The 23,094-nt window shown below is 38.7% G+C and overlaps 1 protein-coding gene across 3 annotated transcripts in view; it reads left to right on the top strand.

The window, feature by feature from the left end:
- The window catches only part of LOC122548398 (probable E3 ubiquitin-protein ligase HERC1), a 349,687-nt gene that overhangs the window by 144,612 nt on the left and 181,981 nt on the right, over positions 1–23,094 (top strand). For all 3 annotated transcript variants that reach the window (XM_043687001.1, XM_043686981.1, XM_043686991.1), the window contains exons 27-30: positions 221–430; positions 680–800; positions 11,464–11,701; positions 12,221–12,393. In XM_043687001.1, the coding sequence (XP_043542936.1) occupies positions 221–430; positions 680–800; positions 11,464–11,701; positions 12,221–12,393 (742 nt within the window). The remainder of the gene's footprint in view (positions 1–220; positions 431–679; positions 801–11,463; positions 11,702–12,220; positions 12,394–23,094) is intronic.

A 23,094-nucleotide genomic window follows, 5' to 3' on the forward strand; every position in this document is an offset into this window, starting at 1 on the left:
TCTCTCCCTTTTTCTTTCTTGATCTTAGATTTATGCCAGTTATAATTTTGTTCCTAATTTTTATTAGAACTCATCACAATTTTGAACACTTGTATGAAATAACATTGTTATTTTAAGTAACAGATAATGTAGTTGAAAGTATAACCTCGTGCCAGTAGTTTATTTCCCTATTTGAATTTCAAAGCAAATTCTTGGGTTTTTTTGTGCTTTTTTTTATTAGCTTCGTCTTGAAGCTCTTTGCCAGATTTCAACTTTCCTCTCTGAAATGGAGGCTAAAGGTGGCTCCTCATTGGATAGTTCAGGACTGTCAGTAAAATCCACTGGTCTTCTATTGACAGTACAGTTGCAGTTTTTAATTGGCTGCTTTGATCTGGGAACAGCAAATACAACAAACATTAAACGGAATTGTGGAAAACTCCAGCATTATACGGTAAAGGAATGTTGATTTTGCTTTTCTTGCAAATTTGTGCTGAACTACAATGTATGAGGGTGCTTAAGTATAATTATTTTGTACAACTATTATGTATTGAATGGCACTTTCTAGATATTATTCACCTCTAACAAATGACTGTTAGTTCTATAGCAAGAGATAAATATAATTCAGTCTTCACATGTCTCTGGATTATTAAAGGAAATGCAGTCTGTATTCACTGAATGTATTCTTTTACCCCCATCTCAGGATATAACACAGGCTGCCCATGGAAGTACACAGATTGAGCTCCAAGCTGCAGCACATAAGCTTTATCAACATTTGGTGTCTTCTCTGAAACGGGGACTTGCAACTGGAAAGGAATTCTCAGGTTTAAAAAATAGTGGTGTTAATTTGGAGATAATGATGGTTTAATAAATTAGAATTATTTTATTCACTAGTGTCATTAATAATAGTAGGGAGATTTTATTTTTGACTAGCACTTCTATCTCCATTCCTACCCCGATTAAAAATAAAGTCAAGAGGTTTGGATAAAATCTCTATCCAATTCACCAAGAAAGTAAGTAGTTAGGTTAGTCTTAAACAAATTGCTACAGGACCACTATAAAAATTAAACATCCTGGCTAAAATAAATGTTTAAGAACATAATTTTGATTTCTTGACTTTAAAAATGCAAATGTTGATCACATGCATTCACTTAGCAACAAGAGAAAATTGTAGAATATAGTTATATACAATTTTTAAATGAGAAAACTAATTCGAAATAAGATTATGGGAAATCTAGTCACTGTTCAATGCTACCATTACAAGAAATAGTAAAATTTACAGAAGAGGCATATGCATCTAATTTTTAGTTGAATAATTGAGAATTTAATCATCTGTCTCCTAAGCAGTGTTTGTGATTAGGGGTATTTTAAAATATAACGATGAAAAACTGCTGGAAGGTCAGTACAGGCAGGGAACCTCACACCCTTTAAAAAGTACATGGATGAGCACTTGAAATATCATAACATTCACAAATATGGGTCTAGTGCTGGAAAGTGGGACGCGTGCAGATAGGTCACACAGATGCAACGTGCTGTGAAGGTCCTTTTCTGTACTGGTTCACTATATGACTATGACCCTCGAATACCTTTAATGTTCTCTCTAAATTGTGGTGCCCAGAATAGTACACCGATCAAATTGAGGCTAAACTGGTATTTAAGAAAAAATCTTTATAACTAACTCAATTTTGAATTGTTTCTACTTAAAGTCAAACCCCTGTGCATCTTAAGTTGTCTCACTTGTTCTGTCACTTCCAATGAGTTGCGCATATATACTCAATATCCCGCTGCTTCTCAGACCCTTTTTAGAACTTATATCCTTATTTTAAATTGCCTTTCCTCCTGTTTCTTACCGAATGTATCACTAGACAGTTTTTGGTCTCATGTGCAGAAGTGATCCTACTAATCCTTTAGTTAGTTTTAAACTTTGTCGCTGACAGTTCTAAAGACAAGAAGCATGTGAAATTCAGTCGGTACCTGCTTATCCCTTTGCCCTTCTTAAATAAAAATTTGCATTGAAAATTCAGTCCTCTGATACATTTTCCATGCCCTAAGAGTGTTTCAAAAATTGAGATTACAGCCTCTACTAATTGGCCATTGGTTTCCCACATTATTTAAGGTTGCACTCTTTGTGTCACTGCAGTCTTTTCAGGTCTATTTTCTTATCTTTTATTGTTCTATTAGTTTATTCAAACTTCTCTCATACCTTTTCAGGTATACTTTTCTGTGAAAACAGATGCAAAATATTTTTCTTTTACTCATTCACTGCATTAGCGCATCATTTACTACTACCATTTTTTGTCTATCCCTAGTTGTTCTGAAGGCAGTTAAGCATCAACCACACTGCTGCGAGTGTGGAATCACATGTAGGCCACACCAGGTACAGATGGCAGTTTCCTTGAGTAAACAATATTAGTGAGCTGGATGGGTTTTTCTGACAGATGGCAATGGATTCATAGTTATCATTAGAGATTTTTCATTCCAAATTCTTATGAATTCAAATTCCACCCCTTGCTGTTGTGGATTTGAAACTGGGCCCTCAGAACTTTATCTGGGTCTTGGAATTAACAGTCCAGTGATAATACCACTGGGCCATTACTTCATCCTGATTAATTAATTATAAATTTGGTTTCTCTTTCATTCAGAGGACCATAACATTCCATTAAAGTAGTATTTTTGTTAATTTTTTTCTCAAACGTAGAAAAATATTCCAACATAATTTTCAAGTGTATCATGAAAAATAGCGTTTCATCCAGATGACGAGGAATTGGGAGGTGCAAACAGATGTTTATGCAATAATAAAATATTGCTAATTTTGGAAATTTCATAGAGAAACTGAGAATGCTGGAAGTGCTTGAGTACAGGTTCATAGTTCCTTGAAAGTTGAGACACAGCTAGATTGGGTAGTGAGGAAGACATTTGGTATTCTTGCATTGATTTGATTAGATTACCTACAGTGTGGAAACAGGCTCTTCGGCCCAACAAGTCCACACTGACTCTCTAAAGAGTAACTCACCCAGACCCATTTCCCTTTGACTAATGTACCTAACACTATGGGCAATTTAGAATGGCCGATACACCTGACCTGCACATCTTTGGACTGTGGGAGGGAACCGAAGCACCCGGAGGAAACCCATGTAAACACAGAGAGAATGTGCAAACTCCACACAGACAGTCACCCGAGGCCAGAATCAAACCCTGCTCTCTGGTGCTGTGAGGTAGCAGTGCTAACCACTGAGCCACCATTGAGTATAGGAGTTGGGAGGTCGTGGTAAGATGTACAGGACATTGATGTTGCCAGGATTGGAGGGTTTGACCTATAGGAAAAGGCTGATTAGGCTGGGCCTCTTTTCCCGAGAGTGTTGATGACTGAGGGGTAACCTTATAGAGGTTTATAAAATCAGGGGGGACATGGATAGGATAAATAACTGAGGTCTTTTCTCCAGGGTAGGGGAGTCCAAAACTAGAAGGCATAGGTTTAAAGTGAGGGGGGGAAGAGATTTAAAAGGAACAAAGGATGGTGTGTGTAAGAAATAAGCTGCCAGTGAAAATGGTGGAGGCTGGTACAATTACAACGTTTAAATGAGATCTGGATGGGTAGATAGGTAGAAAGGAGTTAGAGGGATATGGGCCAAATAATAGCAAATGAGACTAGATTAATTTAGGATATCTGGTCAGCATGGACAAGTCGGGGCGAAGGGTCTGTTTCCGTACATCTCTATTACTTTTATGCTCAGCGGGTTTGGCTGTATGTCTAGACAGAAACTAGGTTAATATTTCAGGCCTGTGATCTTTTGTCAGAATTTTCAAATCTGTGTTCTGTGGATAGTAATCCCAAAGGCCCATCTAGTGACCTGAGGTAATTTGTCACACTGGCAAACAAACCCAACAAACTTTGAGGGGTAGTGGTGGATTGTTGGGAGGGAATTGTCCTCAACATTTACCCTGGGCTCTTTGAAGTCCACAAAAAAGACCCTGAATTTCCCGTTGCCAGCCACTTTAACATGCCACCTCATTCCCTGACCAATGTCTTTGTCTGAGGTGTGTACAGAGCTCCAGAAAATGTCAGTGCAAGTTGGAAGAATGGCACTTAATTTTCCACTTGGGAGCTCTTCAGCCTTCTGGATTCTATCAAGTTCAATAACTTTAGGACTTGCGTTCCTCCCATGTCCTTACCCCAACTTCCATACTCCAGGCTTTGTTATCACAATAGGCTGCTATTACATACAAACCATTGATAACCACTAAGTCCCCATTAGTAGATATTCATTCTCCCAGGCTGACCGTCATCCACTCCTTTGTCCAACTGGCATCCTCTCGCTTTGGGTTTTATCTCCAACTATCATTTATTCTTTACCCCCTCACTCCTCCCCTATCTTCTGCATAAAACCAACGTTTTCCTAACCACTGCCAGTTCTAAGGAAGGATCACAACCCAAAACGTTAACTCTGAGTTCTCTACAAAGATGGTGTCAGACTTGCTGAGCTTTTCCAGTAATTTCAGGTTTTGTTTGTGATTTCCACATCCGCAGTTCTTTTGGTTTTTATGAGGGTGAGGCATGTACCTGGCTGAGGTTACAAGTTGTGATCGTATAAAAGTTTTCAGCTCTCCATGTCCATATCCAGCAAGATCCTGTCAACATTGTTTTTGGTAAGCAGCAAATAATAATCATGCCACACAAGTGCCAGGCAGTGACCATCTCAAAAAAAAGAGAGAATTTAATTACTGTCACTTGACATTCAATGGCATAACTATTGTCAATGGCCTCACTTTGGAGCATACACGATGCTGAGGGTGTCATGGATAGCACGTTTAGTGAATTGATCAAACTACAGATTAGGATTGCTGAGGGAGAAAGGGAATGGGTGACCAAAAGGCAGAGAAAGAGCTGGAAGTCAGTGCAGGTGTGCCCTGCAGTCATCTCCTTCTTAAACAGGTATACCGTTTTGGATACTGTTGAGGGAGAAGGCAACAGTAGCCAGGTTCATGGCATTCCTGAAGAAGGGCTTATGCCCAAAACATCGATTCTCCTGCTCCTCGGATGCTGCCTGGCCTGCTGTGTTTTTGCAGCACCACATTTTTCAACTCTGGTATCCAGCATTTGCAGTCCTCACTTTCTCCCAGGTGTACAAGTCAGGGATGTCTGAGATCGACTGCAGAACATTCTGAAGGGGGAGGATGAACAGCCAGTTGTCATGGTGCATATAAACACCAATGATATAGGTTTAAAAAAACGGGATGAGGTCCTACAAGCAGAATTTATGGAGTTAGGAGCCAAGTTAAAAAATAGAACCTCAGAGCTAGTAATCTCAGATTGCTACCATTGCCATGTGCTAGTCAGAGTAGAAATGAAAGAATAGGCAGGATGAATGTGTGGCTTGAGCGATGATGCAGGAGGGAAAGGTTCAGATTTTTAGGACATTAGAACTGGTTTTGCGGGAGGTGGGACATTTACAAATTGGACGGTGTACACTTGGGCCAGACTGGAACCAATGTCCTTGGGGGTGCTTTTGCTAACGCTGTTGGGGAAGATTAAAATAATGTGGCAGAGGGATGGGAGCTAAATGAGAACGTTAGTGGACAGTAAGGAGGTAGTAACTAAAGCCTGTGAGGAACTAGATAATGAAGTCAACATGACTAAAGGGAAGGATGGTTAGGGAGCAGATGATGCACGCAAAGGGACTGTGGTCTGAGATGCATTTGTTTTAATGCGTGAAGTGTAGTCGGTAAGGCAGATGAATTTAGGACTTGGATTAGTACCTGGCAGTTTATTAATATTACTGAAACGTGGTTGAGGGAAGGACATGTTTGGCAACTAAATATCCCAGGATATTGATTCTTCAGGCCGGATAGAGAGAGAGGGAAAGGAGTAGAGGAGTTGTATTACAGGTCAGAGGGGATATCACAGTTGTGCTGAAGGAGGGCACTATGGAGGAATCGAGCAGTGAGGCAATATGGGCAGAGTTCAGGAAGGGTGTGTTAACAATGTTGGGGCTGTACTACTGGCCTCCCAACAGCAAGCATGGGATAGAGGTGCAAATATGTAAAGAGATTATGGAAAGATGTAGGAGCAATAGGGGGTGGTGATAGGAGATTTTAATTTTCCAAACATTGACTGGGGTTCAGTTAGTGTTAGAGGTCTAGATGGAGCAGAACTTGTAAGGAGCATCAGGAGGGTTTTCTAGAGCAGTATGTAGATGATCAACTTGGGAAGGGACCATACTGGATCTGGTGTTGGGGAATGAGCCCAGCCAGGTGGTTGAAGTTTCAGTGGGGATTACATTGAGACTGTGATCACAATTCCGTGAGTTTTAGAATACTCATGGACAAAGATGAGAGTGGTCCTCACAGTGGGGATTACAGAGACTTAGTGATCACAATTCCGTGAGTTTTAGAATACTCATGGACAAAGATGAGAGTGGTCCTCAAGGAACAGTGCTAAATTGGGGGAAGGCCAACTGTACCAAAATTTGGCAGGAGCTGGGGAATAGAGATTGGGAGCAGCTGTTTGAAGCCATTGGTATGTAGGATGATTTTAAAGAGACGTTGATTAGAGTGTAGGACAGACATTTTCCTGTGAAAATGAGGGATGGAAGTGGAAAGATTAGGGAACCATGGATGACAGGTGAAATTGTGAGACAAGCTAAGAGGAAAAAGGAAGCATTCATAAGGTCTAGGCGACTGAAGACAGATGAAGCTTTGGAAGAATATTGGGAATGTAGGACCAATCTGAAATAAGGAATTAAGAGGGCTAAAAGGGCTCATGAGATATCTTTAGCAAACATAGTTAAGGAAAATCCTAAAGCCTTTTATTCATATATAAGGAACACGTGTGTAACTAGAGAAAGGGTTGGTCCACGAAAGCACAAAAGAAGAAAGTTATGCGTGGGGTCCGAGAAAATGAGTGAGATTCTTAACGAGTACTTTGCATCGCTATTCACAGAGGAGAGGGACATGTTGGATGTTGAGGTTAGGGATAGATGTTTGATTGTTCCAGGCCAAGTCGGCATAAGGAGGGAATAAGTGTTGTGCATTCTAAAAGAGAGGAAATAGCTGGGGCCTCGAAGGATACCTTTGCAGCATCCTTGAACATGGGTGAGGCCCCGCACGACTGGAGAATTGCTAATGTTGTCCCCTTGTTTAAGAAGGGTAGCAGGATATTTCAGGTAATTATAGACCAGTGAGCCTGACATCAGTGGATGGGAAGCTGCTGCAGAAGATACTGAGGGTTAGATCTATTTATATTTGGAAGAAAATGGGCTTATCAATGATGGGTAACATGGTTTTGTGCAGGTAAGGTTATGTCTTACCATCTTAATAGAAATCTTTGAGGAGGTGACAAAGTTGATTGATGAAGGAAGGGCTGGAGATGTCATATAAATAGACTTCAGTAAAAACTTTGATAAGGTTCCCCATGGTAGGCTGATGGAGAAAGTGAAGTCTCACGGGGTCCAGGGTGTACTAGCTAGATGGATAAAGAACTGGCTGGGCAACAGGAGACAGTAGTAGTGGAAGGGAGTTTCTCAAAATGGAGACCTGTGACTAGTGGTGTTCCACGGGGATTCCTGCTGGGACCACTGTTGTTTGTGATATGCATAAATGATTTGAAGGAAAGTATGGGTCTTCTGATTAGCAAGTTTGCAGATGACATTAAGATTGTTGGAGTAGCAGATAGTGAAGGGGACTGTCAGAGAATGCAGCAGAATATAGATAAATAGAGAGTTGGGCAGAGAAATGGCAGATGGAGTTCAATTTGTGCAAATGTGAGGTGATGCTTTTTGGAAGATCCAATTCAAGAGTGAACGAAACAGTAAATGGAAAAGTCCTGAGGTAAATTGATGTGAGGAGTGATCTGGGGGCTGATTTGAGGTCTACAAAATCATGAGAGGTATAGACAGGGTGGATATCAAGAAGCTTTTTCCCACACTGGAGTCTCAATTACTATGGGTCACGAGTTCAAAGTGAGAGGAGAAAAGTGTAAGGGAGATATGCATGGAAAGTTCTTTACACAGAGGGTGATGGATGCCTGGAACGCATTGCCAGCAGAAGTTGTAGAGGTGGGCACAATAGCATCATTTAAGATCTATCTAGATAGATACATGAATGGGCAGGGGCAGAGGGATGCAGACTCTTAGAAAATAGGCAACAGGTTTAGATAAATGAGCTGGATTGGCGCAGGCTTGAAGAGCTGAAGGCCTGTTCCTGTGCTGTAATTTTCTTTGTACTTTATATTGCTGAAGCCCCCATGGTCAACATCCTGGGGGTTATCATTTATCATAAATGAAACCGGAGTGGATCTATAAATACAACTGTTACAAAATCAAGTCAGAAGCTGGAATTCTGAGGCAAGTAACTCACCTGATTTCCCAATTACAATACACAGGTCAGGATTGTGACAGGATTATGCTTGGATGAATGTTGCTCCCACACACCAGGAGCTGACACCATTAAGATTTGGCAGCTTGATCAGCAGTCCATCCAGTACCATCAGCATTCACTTCCTGCATCACTGACGTGCAATGGCAGCTGTGCATACCTAATACAAGCTAAACTGCAGCCACTCACCAATGATCCTTCAACAGCACCTTCCAAAGCCTACAATATTTGCTAGTTAGTAGGACAAAGGGGAAATGGGAGCACCACCACCTGCATGTTCTCATCCAGGCTACATATCATCTTGATTTAGAAATGTGTTGCTGATACTTCATTGTCATGCAATCAAGCTCCAGTAAAGGGAAATGGTAAAGTTGCAGTGGCACTACCCAGACCTGAGGACTGATCTCTCATTACAGAGAGACAGTTGCTGTGGTTTAATCTGAGTGTCACCATGGCTCGGGCGAGGTTGAGAAGAAGAGTCTTTCATGGCAACCTCAGCCAGTCCAGGAACTGAACCCATGCCATTGGCGTAAAAATATCTTGTTTCAATTAATTGTAAAGAACTTTGAGATCAAGGCTGGATTATTGAGTGGAGTTTTGGTCCCCTTTGTTGAAGAAGAATATATGTGTCATAGAGGGAGTCCAGCAAGGTTCACTAGTCTAAAAGGAATTTTAATCTCAATCTAAATCTTCAAGGAATGCAACCTAAAAATATGGAAATCGAACAGAATTGTGGATACTGAAGATCTGAAACAAAAATAGAAATTGCTGAAAAAACTCTGCAGGTTTAGCTGATTTCTCTGCACAGATGCTGCCAGAACTGTTGAGTTTCTCCAGCAATTTGTTTTTGCTAAAAATAGGGAAGTCTTATTAAAAGAATACAAGGCACTAGGTACACCACATCTGGAATAGTATGATTAGTTTTGGTTGTCTTAAAACAACAAAAGGATATACTGGCATTGGAAACAGTCCAGAGAATGTTCACTAGGTTGATGCTGGGTATGGAAGATTTTTCTATGAGGAGAGGTTGAGTAGGTTGGATACGACTGATTGAAACAAACAAGATCCTTGGAGGACTTGACAGGGCAGATACAGAGAGGTTGTTTCCTCTTGTGAGAGAGTTTGGGACCAGAGTGCATAATCTTTGATTAAGACCAAGATGAGGAAGAATTTCTGAGGGTAGCAAATCTCCTAAAGAAGGCTGCAGAGGCTGGATAGTTAAATATATTCAAAGCTGCTATAGACAGATTTTTCATTAGTAAGAGAATGTGATTGGGGGAAAAGCCAGGAAAGTGGGATTAAGATTATCAGTTCAACCATGATCACATTGAATGGTGGAACAGATTTGGTGGGCTGAATGGTACTTCTGCTCCTATACTTTCTGGTCTTATTAACTGACTTCTGAAAGACCTAGCAAGCCACTCAGCTCAATGGCAATTAGGGATGGGCTACAGGATATGGGTCTCGCTGGCTAGGTTAACATTTATTACCCATCCCTAATTGCCCAGAGGGCAGTTAAGAATCAACTGCATTATTATTAGTTAGAGTCTAGAGTCGCAAGTAGGCCAGACATATGTTAAAGATGTCAGATTTCCTTAATTTAAAGGATGTTAGTGACCAAGTTGGGTTTTAACGATAATTGAAAATGGTTATATGGTAACCATTAAAGCTTTCCATTCCAGATATTTATTGAATTGGAATTTCACCATCTGCCATAGCGGGATTTGAATCCATGTCCCCAGAACATTGGCCGAGGGTCCAGTGACATTGCCGCTATGCCACTGCCTCTACAAAGTAGTTCAAAGGAAAAGATATCAAAGTTGGGATACAGACATGCTAATAAGGTGTTGAAACAAAGAAAGGTGAGGGATAGGTACCTTGATAGCAATAAACTAACATAAAGGAGCTGGTGATTAGGACCCAGTTGCTGAGTGCTTAGGGTTCCCCACAGTCCAATTACAAGTGCAGTGTGCAGCTATTGATAGTTCCTTCCCCTACCATTCCCCCAATTATATCCACCTCAAAGGAAGCTGAAGGACATGAGACAGAAAAGTTGAGACAAGTGAGTATAAGAACTCACGCCATCAAGGACAGGTGAAAGAGCAGGTTTATTTTCCAATTTACCACTTGCAACAATGTAGGACATCAATTAACAATAAAAAAATTGTAATGCAGAGCTAAGCATTTTCAATACATCTATTTAGAGTCCACATTTGCTCTGGATGGTGAATCAAAAGTGCTGGAGAAACTCAGCAAGTCTGGTAACATCTGTCAAAAGAGGAACAGAGTTCATATTTCAAGCCCTTCACTAAAATAATGATGAAGGATCGCTGGACTCAAAAAGCATTTAAAATTGATACAGTCCATATCTTAAATGTTGTAATATCCAATTAAGCAGTTAGTCACTTTTGTGGATGTTAAGTGCAATAATTCAATGGTTCGGACATACATTAGTCGTGTAGACTTGCCAAACAAGGCACAAATATGCAACAGAAATCTGACCTTTGGTCACTCACTTCCTTCTTCAGTCCTTTAGCATGCCTGTCTAATCAGTTCTGACTCTTAAGTGAATCCCTTTCCTCTGTCTTTTTGTGTGCCTCTCGCACTATCAAGTTGATGCGCAAACCAGTCACAGACTGAGGTGTAGAGAAATGTCAGTTATCGATGGAACTATATTTCAGCATGACGTCATCGGCCGACAATGAGGAATAAGTAATAACTAATACCAAAATTTGTCTTCGAACCATGGGTATGAAGGAGAACTAAGAAATTGAAACCCAAATGACTGCTGCACACACAAAACATAATTTGCCAAATTTATTTCATATTAAATTCTTACAACTTCAAGATTAATAATGCACTAATCTAGGTTATGATGGCATGCACTTATTTTCAAAACTGATTTTTATTTTGAAAATTAGCTTATTTATGTGTACTTTTTAGCATTTTACAGTCCATGTAGGTTACGTATATTTTCTAAAATTTAAATGTTTAACAAAAGTGTTGTACAATTTTTTTTGAACTGGCAATAACTTAGACTAATTCTGTTTTAAGACTGTCAAGTGGTTTTACACTGGTTATTTGAATTTTATTAAATATTGTTTGTTGTTGCAGGAGCACAGCAGCACCTTCTGTTAGCTACTATATTTGCTTTAAACATCCGTTATCAGCCTGCTGACCTATCCGTGGTCATTAACAGCGGTCTTCTCGAAGCTCTTTCAAAGCTGACAAACTCCTGTCTCCTGGTAAACCAACGTTGGCTGATGGCTTCAGTGTCTGGCCATCCCCATTTAAATGTTGCACTAAAGTTGGCAGGTGCTCGACTTCTGCAGATTTTAGCTATCACTGCTAGGTAAGCAATCCATAAAGGAAGCTGTAACTTAGAGTGACATTTAATGAAGTAATATGTCAATCTTGGTAAGTACACTAACATCAAAATCTATTTGCAATTGGATTGTAGCAATTTCTGTTACGTGGATTTATATTTTGTTTTTCCTTGTAACATCAACAGCATTCCAACAAATAATCATCCATTTTAATGTGTAACTTACATTTTTCTGGACCTGGGTGGTTTAGTTACGTTGGTGCACTGAAGCATGTTGAACCCTGATTTATGCATTTTGTCACCCTCCCAATGGATGCTTATAATTGTCAATGTAATATAGTTCTTAATTTTTCTATGGAATTGGTCACAATCTTCATTTTTTTCTTTTAACTGTCTATTTGACCATTTGGCGCCAATGGTAAAATTGACATAATTTCCTTATCTTTCATAAACTAGATATATTAAATGATAAGCTTTGGTATTTTGATTTGAACTTGGTATTCCTTCTTACATTGATCTCCTATTGCTTTTTGGTTTTCTTTATAGCTCCTATGCACAAACCTTGTGCCCTGAAGTAGTTCAAGCCCCAATGGATGTATTGTGTTGCCAGTTGCAAAGTTTTTTGCATGCAATGTGTAGAAATTCAGAATGTGAATTAGCTGAAGAGGAATGTACAGAACAACGTAGTTGTGGATCCAGCATCAGATCCAGAAGTAAAGGTGGGAATAGAAAGTTAATGTATAAAATATGTTCACTTATAGAATTTTGTTATTAAAGTATTTTCGATCTCACTATTTTAAGAGTGGAGACCTCTCGAGCTATTTGATTTTGCTGCCAGACAAAGCATATTACATGATAATTAATTGATAACGCTTTTCAAGTGATGGTTTAGCATTTTTTAGTGCTCTTTCAAGGCATTTTTAAAACTAAAACCCTCTTGAGAGGCATTGCAGACACAACCGAATGGAACAAACATGCTCAAATGGTGTTAGGTGAGGGATATCTTCACAAAATGTCTGCCTGATAGTGCTGGCAGCATTGTGTTGGATTTCCCTGCATACTGTTAGTGGGGTTGTGAAACTTTTATTTTTCAGTGTCTACCAGCCCCTAACAATTATTATAAAGAAGCTATATGCTATGATTTGGTTAGTAGTGGCTTAAATTTATGCACTGCTGTGCCTTCAGTATTGGCGAGAGATTTTATCTCTGCCTTAAAAACATTAGACAAAACAAGGATTGCTTTTTCTAAAGAAAAATAAGATGGTGTTTCTAGTACAAAATAAAGATGGTGCTCCACTAGTTTTGATAACATGCATGTTCATGTATTGATATATTTTATATACCACTTTTCAGTCAGGAGCATTTTGTTTTACACATACATGTTTCAGTACTCAAGCTTTCTGTCATTAGTCTTTCTCGAATATAATGCCTGACTGAAAAGCAGAGCTTAATTGAGTGGTAAAACAGGAATGTAGATGATAAAACACTAGGGTTTTGCTTATTTGAGAGATCAATTGAAGAGGCCAATTCATTCCAGACTCCCAGCAGGAGGAAGCCGAATTGAAAACATAAAATTCAACTGTGCTGAAACACTGCAAGACTGAGGCTGCCGATCATTGGATGGAAGAAAGCAAATTACTGATGTATAATAAAGCAAGGAGACCCGAGAGGCAGGAGGTGGATTATTATTGTCTATTCTGCAATAGCTGAGCAATTCTGTTAATTAATTATTTTTAATAAAGCTAAATTTGTAATAAAGCTTTAGTGGCTTCTTCTAAATTCTTTGAATATAAGTCATAATTTGGAGATGCCGGTGTTGGACTGGGGTGTACAAAATTAAAAATCACACAACAGGTTATAGTCCAACAGGTTTAATTGGAAGCACACTAAACTTTCGGAGCGACGCTGTATCACCTGATGAAGGAGCGTCGCTCCGAAGGCTAGTGTGCTTCCAATTAAACTTGTTGGCCTGTAACCTGGTGTTGTGTGATTTTTAACTTTGAATATAAGTAGTTGCCTGATTAAAATTGATCAGGAATGGAAGTTTGAAATGGGAATGTGTTCTGCTCCACATTTCTTTTTGGAAATACCTGAGTGAAATTCTGATTTTTTTTTAGAAGCTGCTGCTGAGAAATGATTTAAATTTGACTATTAAGTATATTTGAAAAAAATCTTTGCTTTCACGAAATTTATGCAGACCTTAAAGTTGAATCCCTCAATTTTATCTTGAGGATTTAAGGCACAATGCAAGGTTAACAAGTTATATTATTGTTATACCTTCAACAGGAAATTATAAACCATTAAGTTTAAAATAATGCCCTAAAACAACTTCTTCCTCGAAGCAGTATGCAACAGAAGGAGGTCAGTTGGCTAATTTATTCCATGCTGGCTCTCTGTGGATTCCAGTTCTGACAGTGTTTCCTGTAAGCTTATTTACCTAAATTCTCTTCCAATTTTCTTTTGAAATCATTGTCTCTACTTCCAGCATCCTTGAAGGATGAGTGTTCCAGGTGAAGACAGTCATGTAACCCTTATTTCTTGGTCCAAACCTTAAGTTTGTGTCCCCTAGTTCTAGTTAAGTCAACTAGTGGGAATGCCTTTCCTTTGTATACCTTAAACATGTCATAATTTCATACACCTCTCAACTCTCAACGTCCTCTCAAGCTCATTTCCTCCAAGGAGGAAATCTCAAGCTTCTCCAACCAAATTTTGTGACTAAAATGTCTCCTTTCTGGAACCAGTCTGATCAATCTTATTCTCTGCCCTCTCAAGGATCCTCATGTCATTTTAAAAGTGCTTTTTAATCTATTCTTTCATAGGTTATGGGTGTTACTGACTAGGCAAGTATATATTGCACAATCTTGCTAGACTATTTCTATAGGCAGATGGAAATGTGTTGCTGGAAAAGCGCAGCAGGTCAGTCAGCATCTAGGGAACAGGTGAATCGACGTTTCGGGCATTAGCCCTTCTTCAGGAATGAGGAAAGTTGGTCCAACTTTCCTCATTCCTGAAGAAGGGCTAATGCCCGAAACGTCGATTCTCCTGTTCCCTAGATGCTGCCTGACCTGCTGCGCTTTTCCAGCAACACATTTCCATCTCTGATCTCCAGCATCTGCAGACCTCACTTTCTCCTCAAATATTTCTATAGGCAGTTAAGAGTACCTCCCATTGCTAAGGGTCTGGAGTTGCATATGAGTAAGGATGCAAACTTTCTTCCCTGAAAGATATTAGTGAATCACTTGGGTCTTTAAGACAATCAGTGATAGCGTCATGGTCAAAATCTCGCCTATTTTTATAGTCTAGTTTTATCAGTTGAATTCTAATATGAGCTGCTGTTATGAAATTCACACCCATGTTTGCCTCTCTTCAGTGACATTACCACTCTGCCGCCATTTCCCCTAAAGTGTAGTGATTATAAGTGGATGCAGCACTATAGTTATTGTATAACCAGATGTCTATTACATTTCTGCATAATTTTATACATTTGTATTCAATACCTCTATTTGTAAAGCTGCAGATTCCACACACTTTGCTAGCCAGTCTCTGTATGACATGAAAATGTGTTGCTGGAAAAGCGCAGCAGGTCAGGCAGCATCCAAGGAACAGGCGAATCGACGTTTCGGGCATAAGCCCTTCCTCAGGATTTTGCACTAGTGTTCAGTTTGACACATTTTGCTTTTTCTACTGATCTTGGTGGAATACTCTAAAAAGAAAGAACATTGTTTATTCAAGAGAGATGAATATTGTTTAACAAGGGGAGGAATCATGACAGTGAGAAGTCCTTGAAAACCCAATAACGTTTCCATAAATCATATTATTATGGATCACCGCAATCCCCAAAATGTATAGTTGTAAGTTCAGATAATGCTTCTATGATCTTATTCAGTTTGTTATGTCTTGAAAAAAAATTCAGAAGTAGCAGCTGGAGGACATAGCAGAACCAAAAATAATTTAAAATGTGAAGTTTTAAAATTAAGACCTTTTTCATCATTATTATGGAAAAAGTGTGATCTTTTGTGTGTTTTTAATAATACTCCATCCGCCAAGCTTTTTGCCCATTCACAGGACCTATCTGTTATCCCCTTGCAGATTCTTTATGTACTCATAACCACATGCCCTCCAATGATTTGTGTGTCATGTGCAAACATGACTGCAGTCTGCCCCTTCCTCCAAGTTATTAATATAGTTAACAATTGAAGCCCTTGGACTGATTGTGTGGCACTTCACTAGTTATGACTTTCTGACCTGAGAAAGAGCCATTAATTACAATTTTATCTTCTGTGTTAACCAATCCTGAATCCGTGCTAATATTTCACTCCCAATTATTTGAGCTCCTACCTTGTGCAATAAAGTTTTACATGACACCTCAGTGAATGCCTCTGGAAATCCAAATACACTGCACCTCTGGTTCCCTTTATCATCTCTGCTTGCTATGTTTTCAAAGAGCTGGAACAGTTTTGTAGCTATTTCCTTTTCACAAAACCATATTGACTGTGTTTGATTTTCTATACGTCTTGCTATTTCTTCCTTAATAACAGGCTCTAGAATTTTCCCAACAATTATATTAGATTAACTGTCCTTTTGAGTTCCTGTTTTTTTTCCTGTCCCTCCCTTCTTGAACAGGAGTGTCATACTGGGGGCTTTCCAATTCATTGGAATCCTCCTGGAATCCAGACAGTTCCAGAATATTTTGGAAAATATCTACACTATCTCTGCAGCCGCTTCCCTTAAAACCGTTAGATGTAAGCCATCAGATCGTTGTGACTCATCTACCTTTAGTCCCATTAGTTTGCCAAATATTTTGTCCCTCATGATAAAAATGTTACCAGATCTTTCTTATCTAATACGTTTGGGGTGTTTGCACTGTCCTGTACTGGGAAAACCATTACAAAATATTGGTTTAATTTATCTGTCATTTCCCTGTTATCAATTCTCCAGTCACATCCTCCAAGGGTCCAATATTTCCTTTACTGACTGTCTTTTTATATACCTGTGGAAGCTCTTGCTGCTTGTATTTATATTTTTTACAATTTACTATCATAATCAATTTTCTTTCTTTTTATTAGCTTTTTAATAATCTGAGTTCTTTGGTTTAAGACTAGTTTTTGATACTTTGTATGCCTTTGTTTTTTGATTGGATACTCCCCTTGACTATTTTTGTTAAAATAGTGATTCATCCTTCTCACAGAGTCCATATTTTTGACAGGAATACATTTTTGCTGAACATTATGAAATACCTGCTCAAATGTCTACCAGTACTTAACTACTGACCGGACAGCCCCCAATTGTGAGAAACAATGCTCACACACTTCAATAATTTCAGTCCAAGACAAGATCTGAATCAGTAGTGTCATTTATTTTACACTTGCAAGTGGGTGTGATGTCCACAAGGCAGGGACAAAACACACTGAGTTCAACAAATACTCGATATTTATATAATTTGGTTCCTACATATTTTTTTTCTTATTTCATTGTTTTCCCCCCTGTTTACATCCTCTACTTCCCTAAGACTGGTCCCACCACTCCTGCTTATCTCTAGCCGTATCCGGCCTTGTCTGTGACAAAATGCTTATTTCTGGCCTCACAAGGCCGTTTGACCTCATCCCACTGCAGGTCATTGTTAGGCATATTCTTTCTTCATCAGTATCTACTCTTTCCATCTGGGCTTCTCCCGAAGCCACTCTGATCCCTATGACCTCTTTAATTGGGGTTTGTTCCTGTGTCTCTGTAAAAGTGGGAAACAGATGTTCATACCTACTAGGCGTATCTGGCCTAACTTCATCCCCTCACAACATCTTATTTATTTGCTCATAATATCCGTCGTTGTTTTGCAATCACGTTTCATGCTGGCATACAATTTTAGCAAATACAAAAACAATTATATATTTCCTCCACATAGTTTCCATTCTTGTTGACTCAGCTCTTGGCTGAAACAACCACACACTGATGTGAGTTCATTTACTCTGTATCAGAAATTATAATTGCAGAACTGCAGAAGTAACATTAATTTACCTATATCCCACATGACCTTCCCCTTTAATTTACGGTATACTTTTTTGATTTGTATCTGGCAAACTATTTATTTCCATTAGACCATTCCAAGCCTGGAGTGTAGGACTACTAATAAGCTGTTCGCTTCACTTTCAAAGAGCTGTTTTGGCCTCATGATTTTAAGGTTGAGGGTTTTTTTCTGGCTGCTTGGTTTTGAAGCATTAGACAACTTTACATGCATGATATTTTATGAAATATGAAGGTAAGATTGCCCAATGCATGAAACAATCTTTACTGGGCTTAAACCAGGTTTTTGCTCTGAAAGGGAAGGAATGTGATGTACATGTAAAAGAGAAATAGGGGCATAGTTTTAACATGACAGGACTAGCTGATCCTGTAGCCCAAGCTGATGTTCTGTGGTTTGAAACTTACTATAGCAGACAATGAAATTTGAATTAAATCAAACCTATAATAGCTGCCTTTTGTAGTAAAAGCCCATTTGATTCTCTAATTTATTTTAAGGAAGGAAATCTGCTTTCCTTACTTGGCCTCAACTACATATGTCTTCAGACCCATATCAAAGTGGTTGACTTTTAACTGAAGTGCAATGGCCTAGCAAGCCACTCCGTTCCAAAGCAATTAGAGTTGGGCAGTGAGTGCTGGCCAAGCTATAGATGCGGAGAAAGTGAGGTCTGCAGATGCTGGAGATCAGAGCTGAAAATGTGTTGCTGGAAAAGCGCAGTAGGTCAGGCAGCATCTAGGGAACAGGAGAATCGACGTTTCGGGCACGAAGAAGGGCTTATGCCCGAAACGTCGATTCTCCTGTTCCCTGGATGCTGCCTGACCTACTGCGCTTTTCCAGCAACACATTTTCAGCAAGCTATAGATGCCCACATCCACGATAGAATAAAGAAAACTATATGCATATATTCACATTTTATTAAAGAGTATGAATACTGACCATTTGTTTTCCTCAATTATATATATCAGAACACCTATTGTAATCAGAGTTTCTGGTGTGTAATGTCTTTTTTTCTTGTCATTTTTTCTCCTGTTACTGTGCAAGTAAAACTATGAAAAGTAGAGCTACTGACTTTTCCTGAGCGCTGTATATGCAGGGCAAATTCAAAAGTATATTCATTTGAATTGCTTCTCTCTTAATTGATGTCATTAGATTGTTTGTTGCATGGCTATGGAAGTCCCATCCTGCTATCACTAGCAGTTGTGGGTGTTAGCTGACGCAGTCTTTCACAACCAATTGATCTTATTGTGCTTTATAGCTTGCAAAGAGAATTTATTATCAAGTAGTTGCTGTTGTAGTGTAGGATTAAAATCTCTAAAACAGATGTGATAATCATCAGTTAATTGTTTTTTTTTGGAATGTTGACTCTGGGATAAGAATTGATGTAGGGCACTTGGTATAACTCCCTTGCTCAGCTATGATCCTGTCACATGTCTGAGCAAGCTTGAGGTGCCAAACAGTCTACTCGTGTCCCTATTTCTTATCATCTTTGAAATAATATAATGGTATATTTTACATCTACCCAAGCATAGAGTCCTGTTTATCATTTCAAATTAGAACAGCTAATTGGCTTTTTTGGACTTCTCCCATATGCAAACCTTTTGATGTGACTAATTGAATGTTATTTTAAACTATTATTGGATTCTCTGTGCTAATTAACACTTCTGCAATAAGGTCAATTAGCTGAAGTGGATTGGGAAACTAGATTAAATGGTATGATGGTAGACCAGCAATGGCAAATAATTGAATGTTATTTCGCAATCTGCAACAAATCTAAAGCCCCATGAGATGCAAATGTTGGCTTAAAGGGAAAGGCTTATAACGTTTCCAAAAAGCATAGTAAACCCACGGTTGGGGAGACTTTGGAATTCCACAAAGGATGGTCAAGAATTTGATTTGAATACGTTTTTTAAAAAAGTGAGCTAGCAAGAGACATGCAAACAGATTGTAAAAGCATTTTAGTATTCTGACAAGGAAGAAATTAGCAAAATTAAATATGGTTTATTTGAAGGCAAATACTAAATTTGTAACCAGAAATGTAGAAGCCTGAAACAAATATAGGGCAACACCGATTTACATATAAGGGTCCATCATATGAACGTTGCCTATACTCAAGAATGGCTATTTTATATTGTCCCCTATTGTGTTCCAATTTGTAAACTAAGTCTAGAACTGAAACAGTTTGCAACTTAGGGACTGTCTGTACTATTCCTCCTCTTTGTAAAAGGAGGAATCAAAAATTTGTGCAGACTTGGTGGGGAAGGATAGGTTCAATGAAAATGAGGAACTTAAATTAGTAGTCATAAGGAAATGGTCCTATAAAAGGTAATTGGATTAGAAGTTGCCAAACCACTTGCTCTGAAGGTTGCATCCTATGTTTTTAAAAGTTATAGAGAGAGTATATGCAATGATTTTGGTCTTCCAGAATTCCCTATATTTGGTAAGCAGTGGAAAGAAAAAAAAAGGGTCTGCAGGGCATTGGGGAAAGGACAGGGAAATGTATTGCTCTTGCATAGAGTTGATATGGGTTCAACAGATCTCTTTTTGTGGTGTAACTGTTCTTTGGTTTTACTTTGCCCAAATACCTTAAAGGACAATATATCTATCTTGCAGTTATGTCTACTTTTACCTTTTTCAGTGCTATTAATCTGGTTTCTAAAAATGATCTGTCAACAGACACTTCATGCAAACCGGTTCTGTTCTAGTAACACTATGAATGCCGCACACTGATTTAAAGGTGCTAGTTTATTTGTAGTATCAGAGTGGCAGACTACCGTTATGCTACATCAGGTGAAATATGGCATATCAGCATCAAAGGAATCTTCAAGCTGTTTATAATTTCCTTACTTGAATTTTAAAATGAAATAAAGCACCTGTTTAATTAAATTCACTTATAAGGTAATGTTTTATTTTGACTTAGTAGTTATAATTTGTTTAAAGATGCATACTGTATTATGACCACATTGATAAATCATCTAAGAATATGTCCCTTTAAAAGAAATTTGCAGTCAAGCAATCTTGTTCATTCCCAAATTTTCTAAATACAACTTTTTTATGGATTGTGCCTCAGCAAGTTTTCTTCCCATTGTGAACAGAAAAGTTTATTTAGATGACTGCTCTCCATCTACATCATTAACATATATTTCGTCTTTTCATGTGCTGATGGTGTCATTGAGAATTTTTATTCAGAACTTCATGGATTCAAGCTTCAATCTTGGACTCAGTGATGTGTTAGGCACTGACTACAGCTAAGTGTTGATAGAGTGCTGCATTATCGGATATGCGCTCTGATCTTACCTCCTGGGTAAAATTGATGAATTGGGAAGAGGAGATGCAAAATGAGACAGCTCTTAAGTCCACATGTAGTATGGCCGGATACATGGAGAAGTTTTAGCTCACTTTCCTAAATTCCTTTCGCCCCAACCCAGCAAGAAAGTTCTTGCAGGTGTCCAAGAACCCGTGAACCTTATGCACCTAGTACTATTTCAATAATTTCAGCAAATAAACCACCTTGTCTTCCACAAAGCTAAAAAGGATAAAGAAGCCATTTCTGGATTTGCATCACTATTTAACTCTTTAAGATCTAAAGTTGGCTCAGACTGTCTGATTAAACAAGTAGAGTTGATTATTCCAGCTCTTAGTTCTTATTTTATTATGTAATTAAGTATGATATTTGATGTTCACTTCAAGGTGCTTTGGCAAACAGATCAAGGGAAAAGCAGAGTGGCTTTTATCCAGAAAAGAATCTGTATTAGTTAAATATATTTCTCAGTGTTCTATGGCAGTGTAATCTGCCATAGAATCATAGAGGACACTATCTCTTTTGGGCCAATGCTGACACTTAAAGAATCACCTCCCTGTTCAGGTTGTTTTACTTGGATCTCTGCATGTGAGATTCCGGGAAAGAAAAATACACTGAAGGAATGGAGCCCAATATATAGAGTTGGAGGCTTTCAACTAAGTCATGTGGTGAAAATTATACATAAGCAAACATAGCTACTGTGCAAATATTATACCTTTCATTGACATATTAATTTTATACGGTTTTAATGTGTGATGGTCAATAATATATGAATAAACAGGTTGCTTAGTTTTAAAACAAAACAGAAACTGCTCAAGGAATTAAGCAGATGTACCAGCTTCTGTGGAGAGAAAACAGAGTTAACCTTTTGAAACTAGTAACCCTGGTTTCAAGGAAGGGTCACTGGACATGAAACGTTAACTGCTTTTTCTCCACAGTTGCTGAAAGACCTGCTGAGTTTCTCCAGCAATTTCTGTTTCTGTTTCAGATTTTCAGCAGCTGCAATTCTTAGCTTTGCTTTGTTTGTTTTGATTTTTTTTCTATGCATGGTCTTTCTTTTTCATTTATTGTTCACAATATTGACACTCATGTGTTGCAGCTGTTGACTGAGGCTTAAACCACTAATTTCTGATCAAAGAACTAGGTGCATGGTCCCCAACAAAAAAACTTGTGTACCAATACAGTGGAAATAAGTTAAATGACTACTTTCATAATTATTCAAAGTTTAACAAACATGCTGAATCTATGGGATATTAGAATTCACAAAATGAAATTAGATCCACACCCAGAGTATGTAATCTTATCTGAATAAATTAAAATTTTATGCTGTGTGAATCTGTTCAAAAATGTCAAAGTAAATGCAAACTAAATAATTATAGGAAATTGTGCATGAGAAAGTAATATGAGTGAAGTTTTGAAATCTTGGTCAACTCCTAAGACTTGTGTAATAACTCCACGAAACCCTGTCCCCAAGTCACCCGTTTTATGCGTGCATGGTATATGCACTGACCCACCTGGCTCAGAACCAGCTTCTTGAGTGAGCCGAATCCATGTCATTCCTGTTTTTTTTTCTTCTTTTCTTCTTTTTTTTTTCTAAACAGTGAAGGGGAGGGTAGGGACTAAATCAAAATAGAGTTGGAACACTCCTGTTTATTTTTTTTTCCTATTTATTTTTTTTCCTTTTTTTCTTTTTTCTTTTCTTTTTTAACCCCCACACTACCACCTAAGTGCGGTAGTGCTTATTTTTGCCCCAGCACCATGGTGCATGTGTGCAGGTGTGAGACACCGTGAAAGACACAAAGTGCACGAATCTTTATTCAAATTCCACCACCAGGAAGATAGGAAAACACACGGGTGGCCAGTGACAAACACTGCCCTTCACCTCAAAGGGCAGTGCTGTGTGATCAAAACAAAGGGAGGGTAGGGACTAAATCAAAATAGAGTTGGAGGGAGAAATGATGCACTCCACTCCCTGCGGCGCCCACCTCTCCCTGAACAACTCCAGGGTGTTGGTCGACACCGCGTGCTCCTTCTCCAAGGACACCCGGGCCCGTATCCCTATTTATTTATTTTCTTTTTCCACCTAAGTGCAGTAGTGCTTATTTT

This window comes from Chiloscyllium plagiosum, chromosome 1 (genome assembly GCF_004010195.1).
Source record: "Chiloscyllium plagiosum isolate BGI_BamShark_2017 chromosome 1, ASM401019v2, whole genome shotgun sequence".
In the NCBI taxonomy this organism is placed as follows: domain Eukaryota; kingdom Metazoa; phylum Chordata; class Chondrichthyes; order Orectolobiformes; family Hemiscylliidae; genus Chiloscyllium; species Chiloscyllium plagiosum.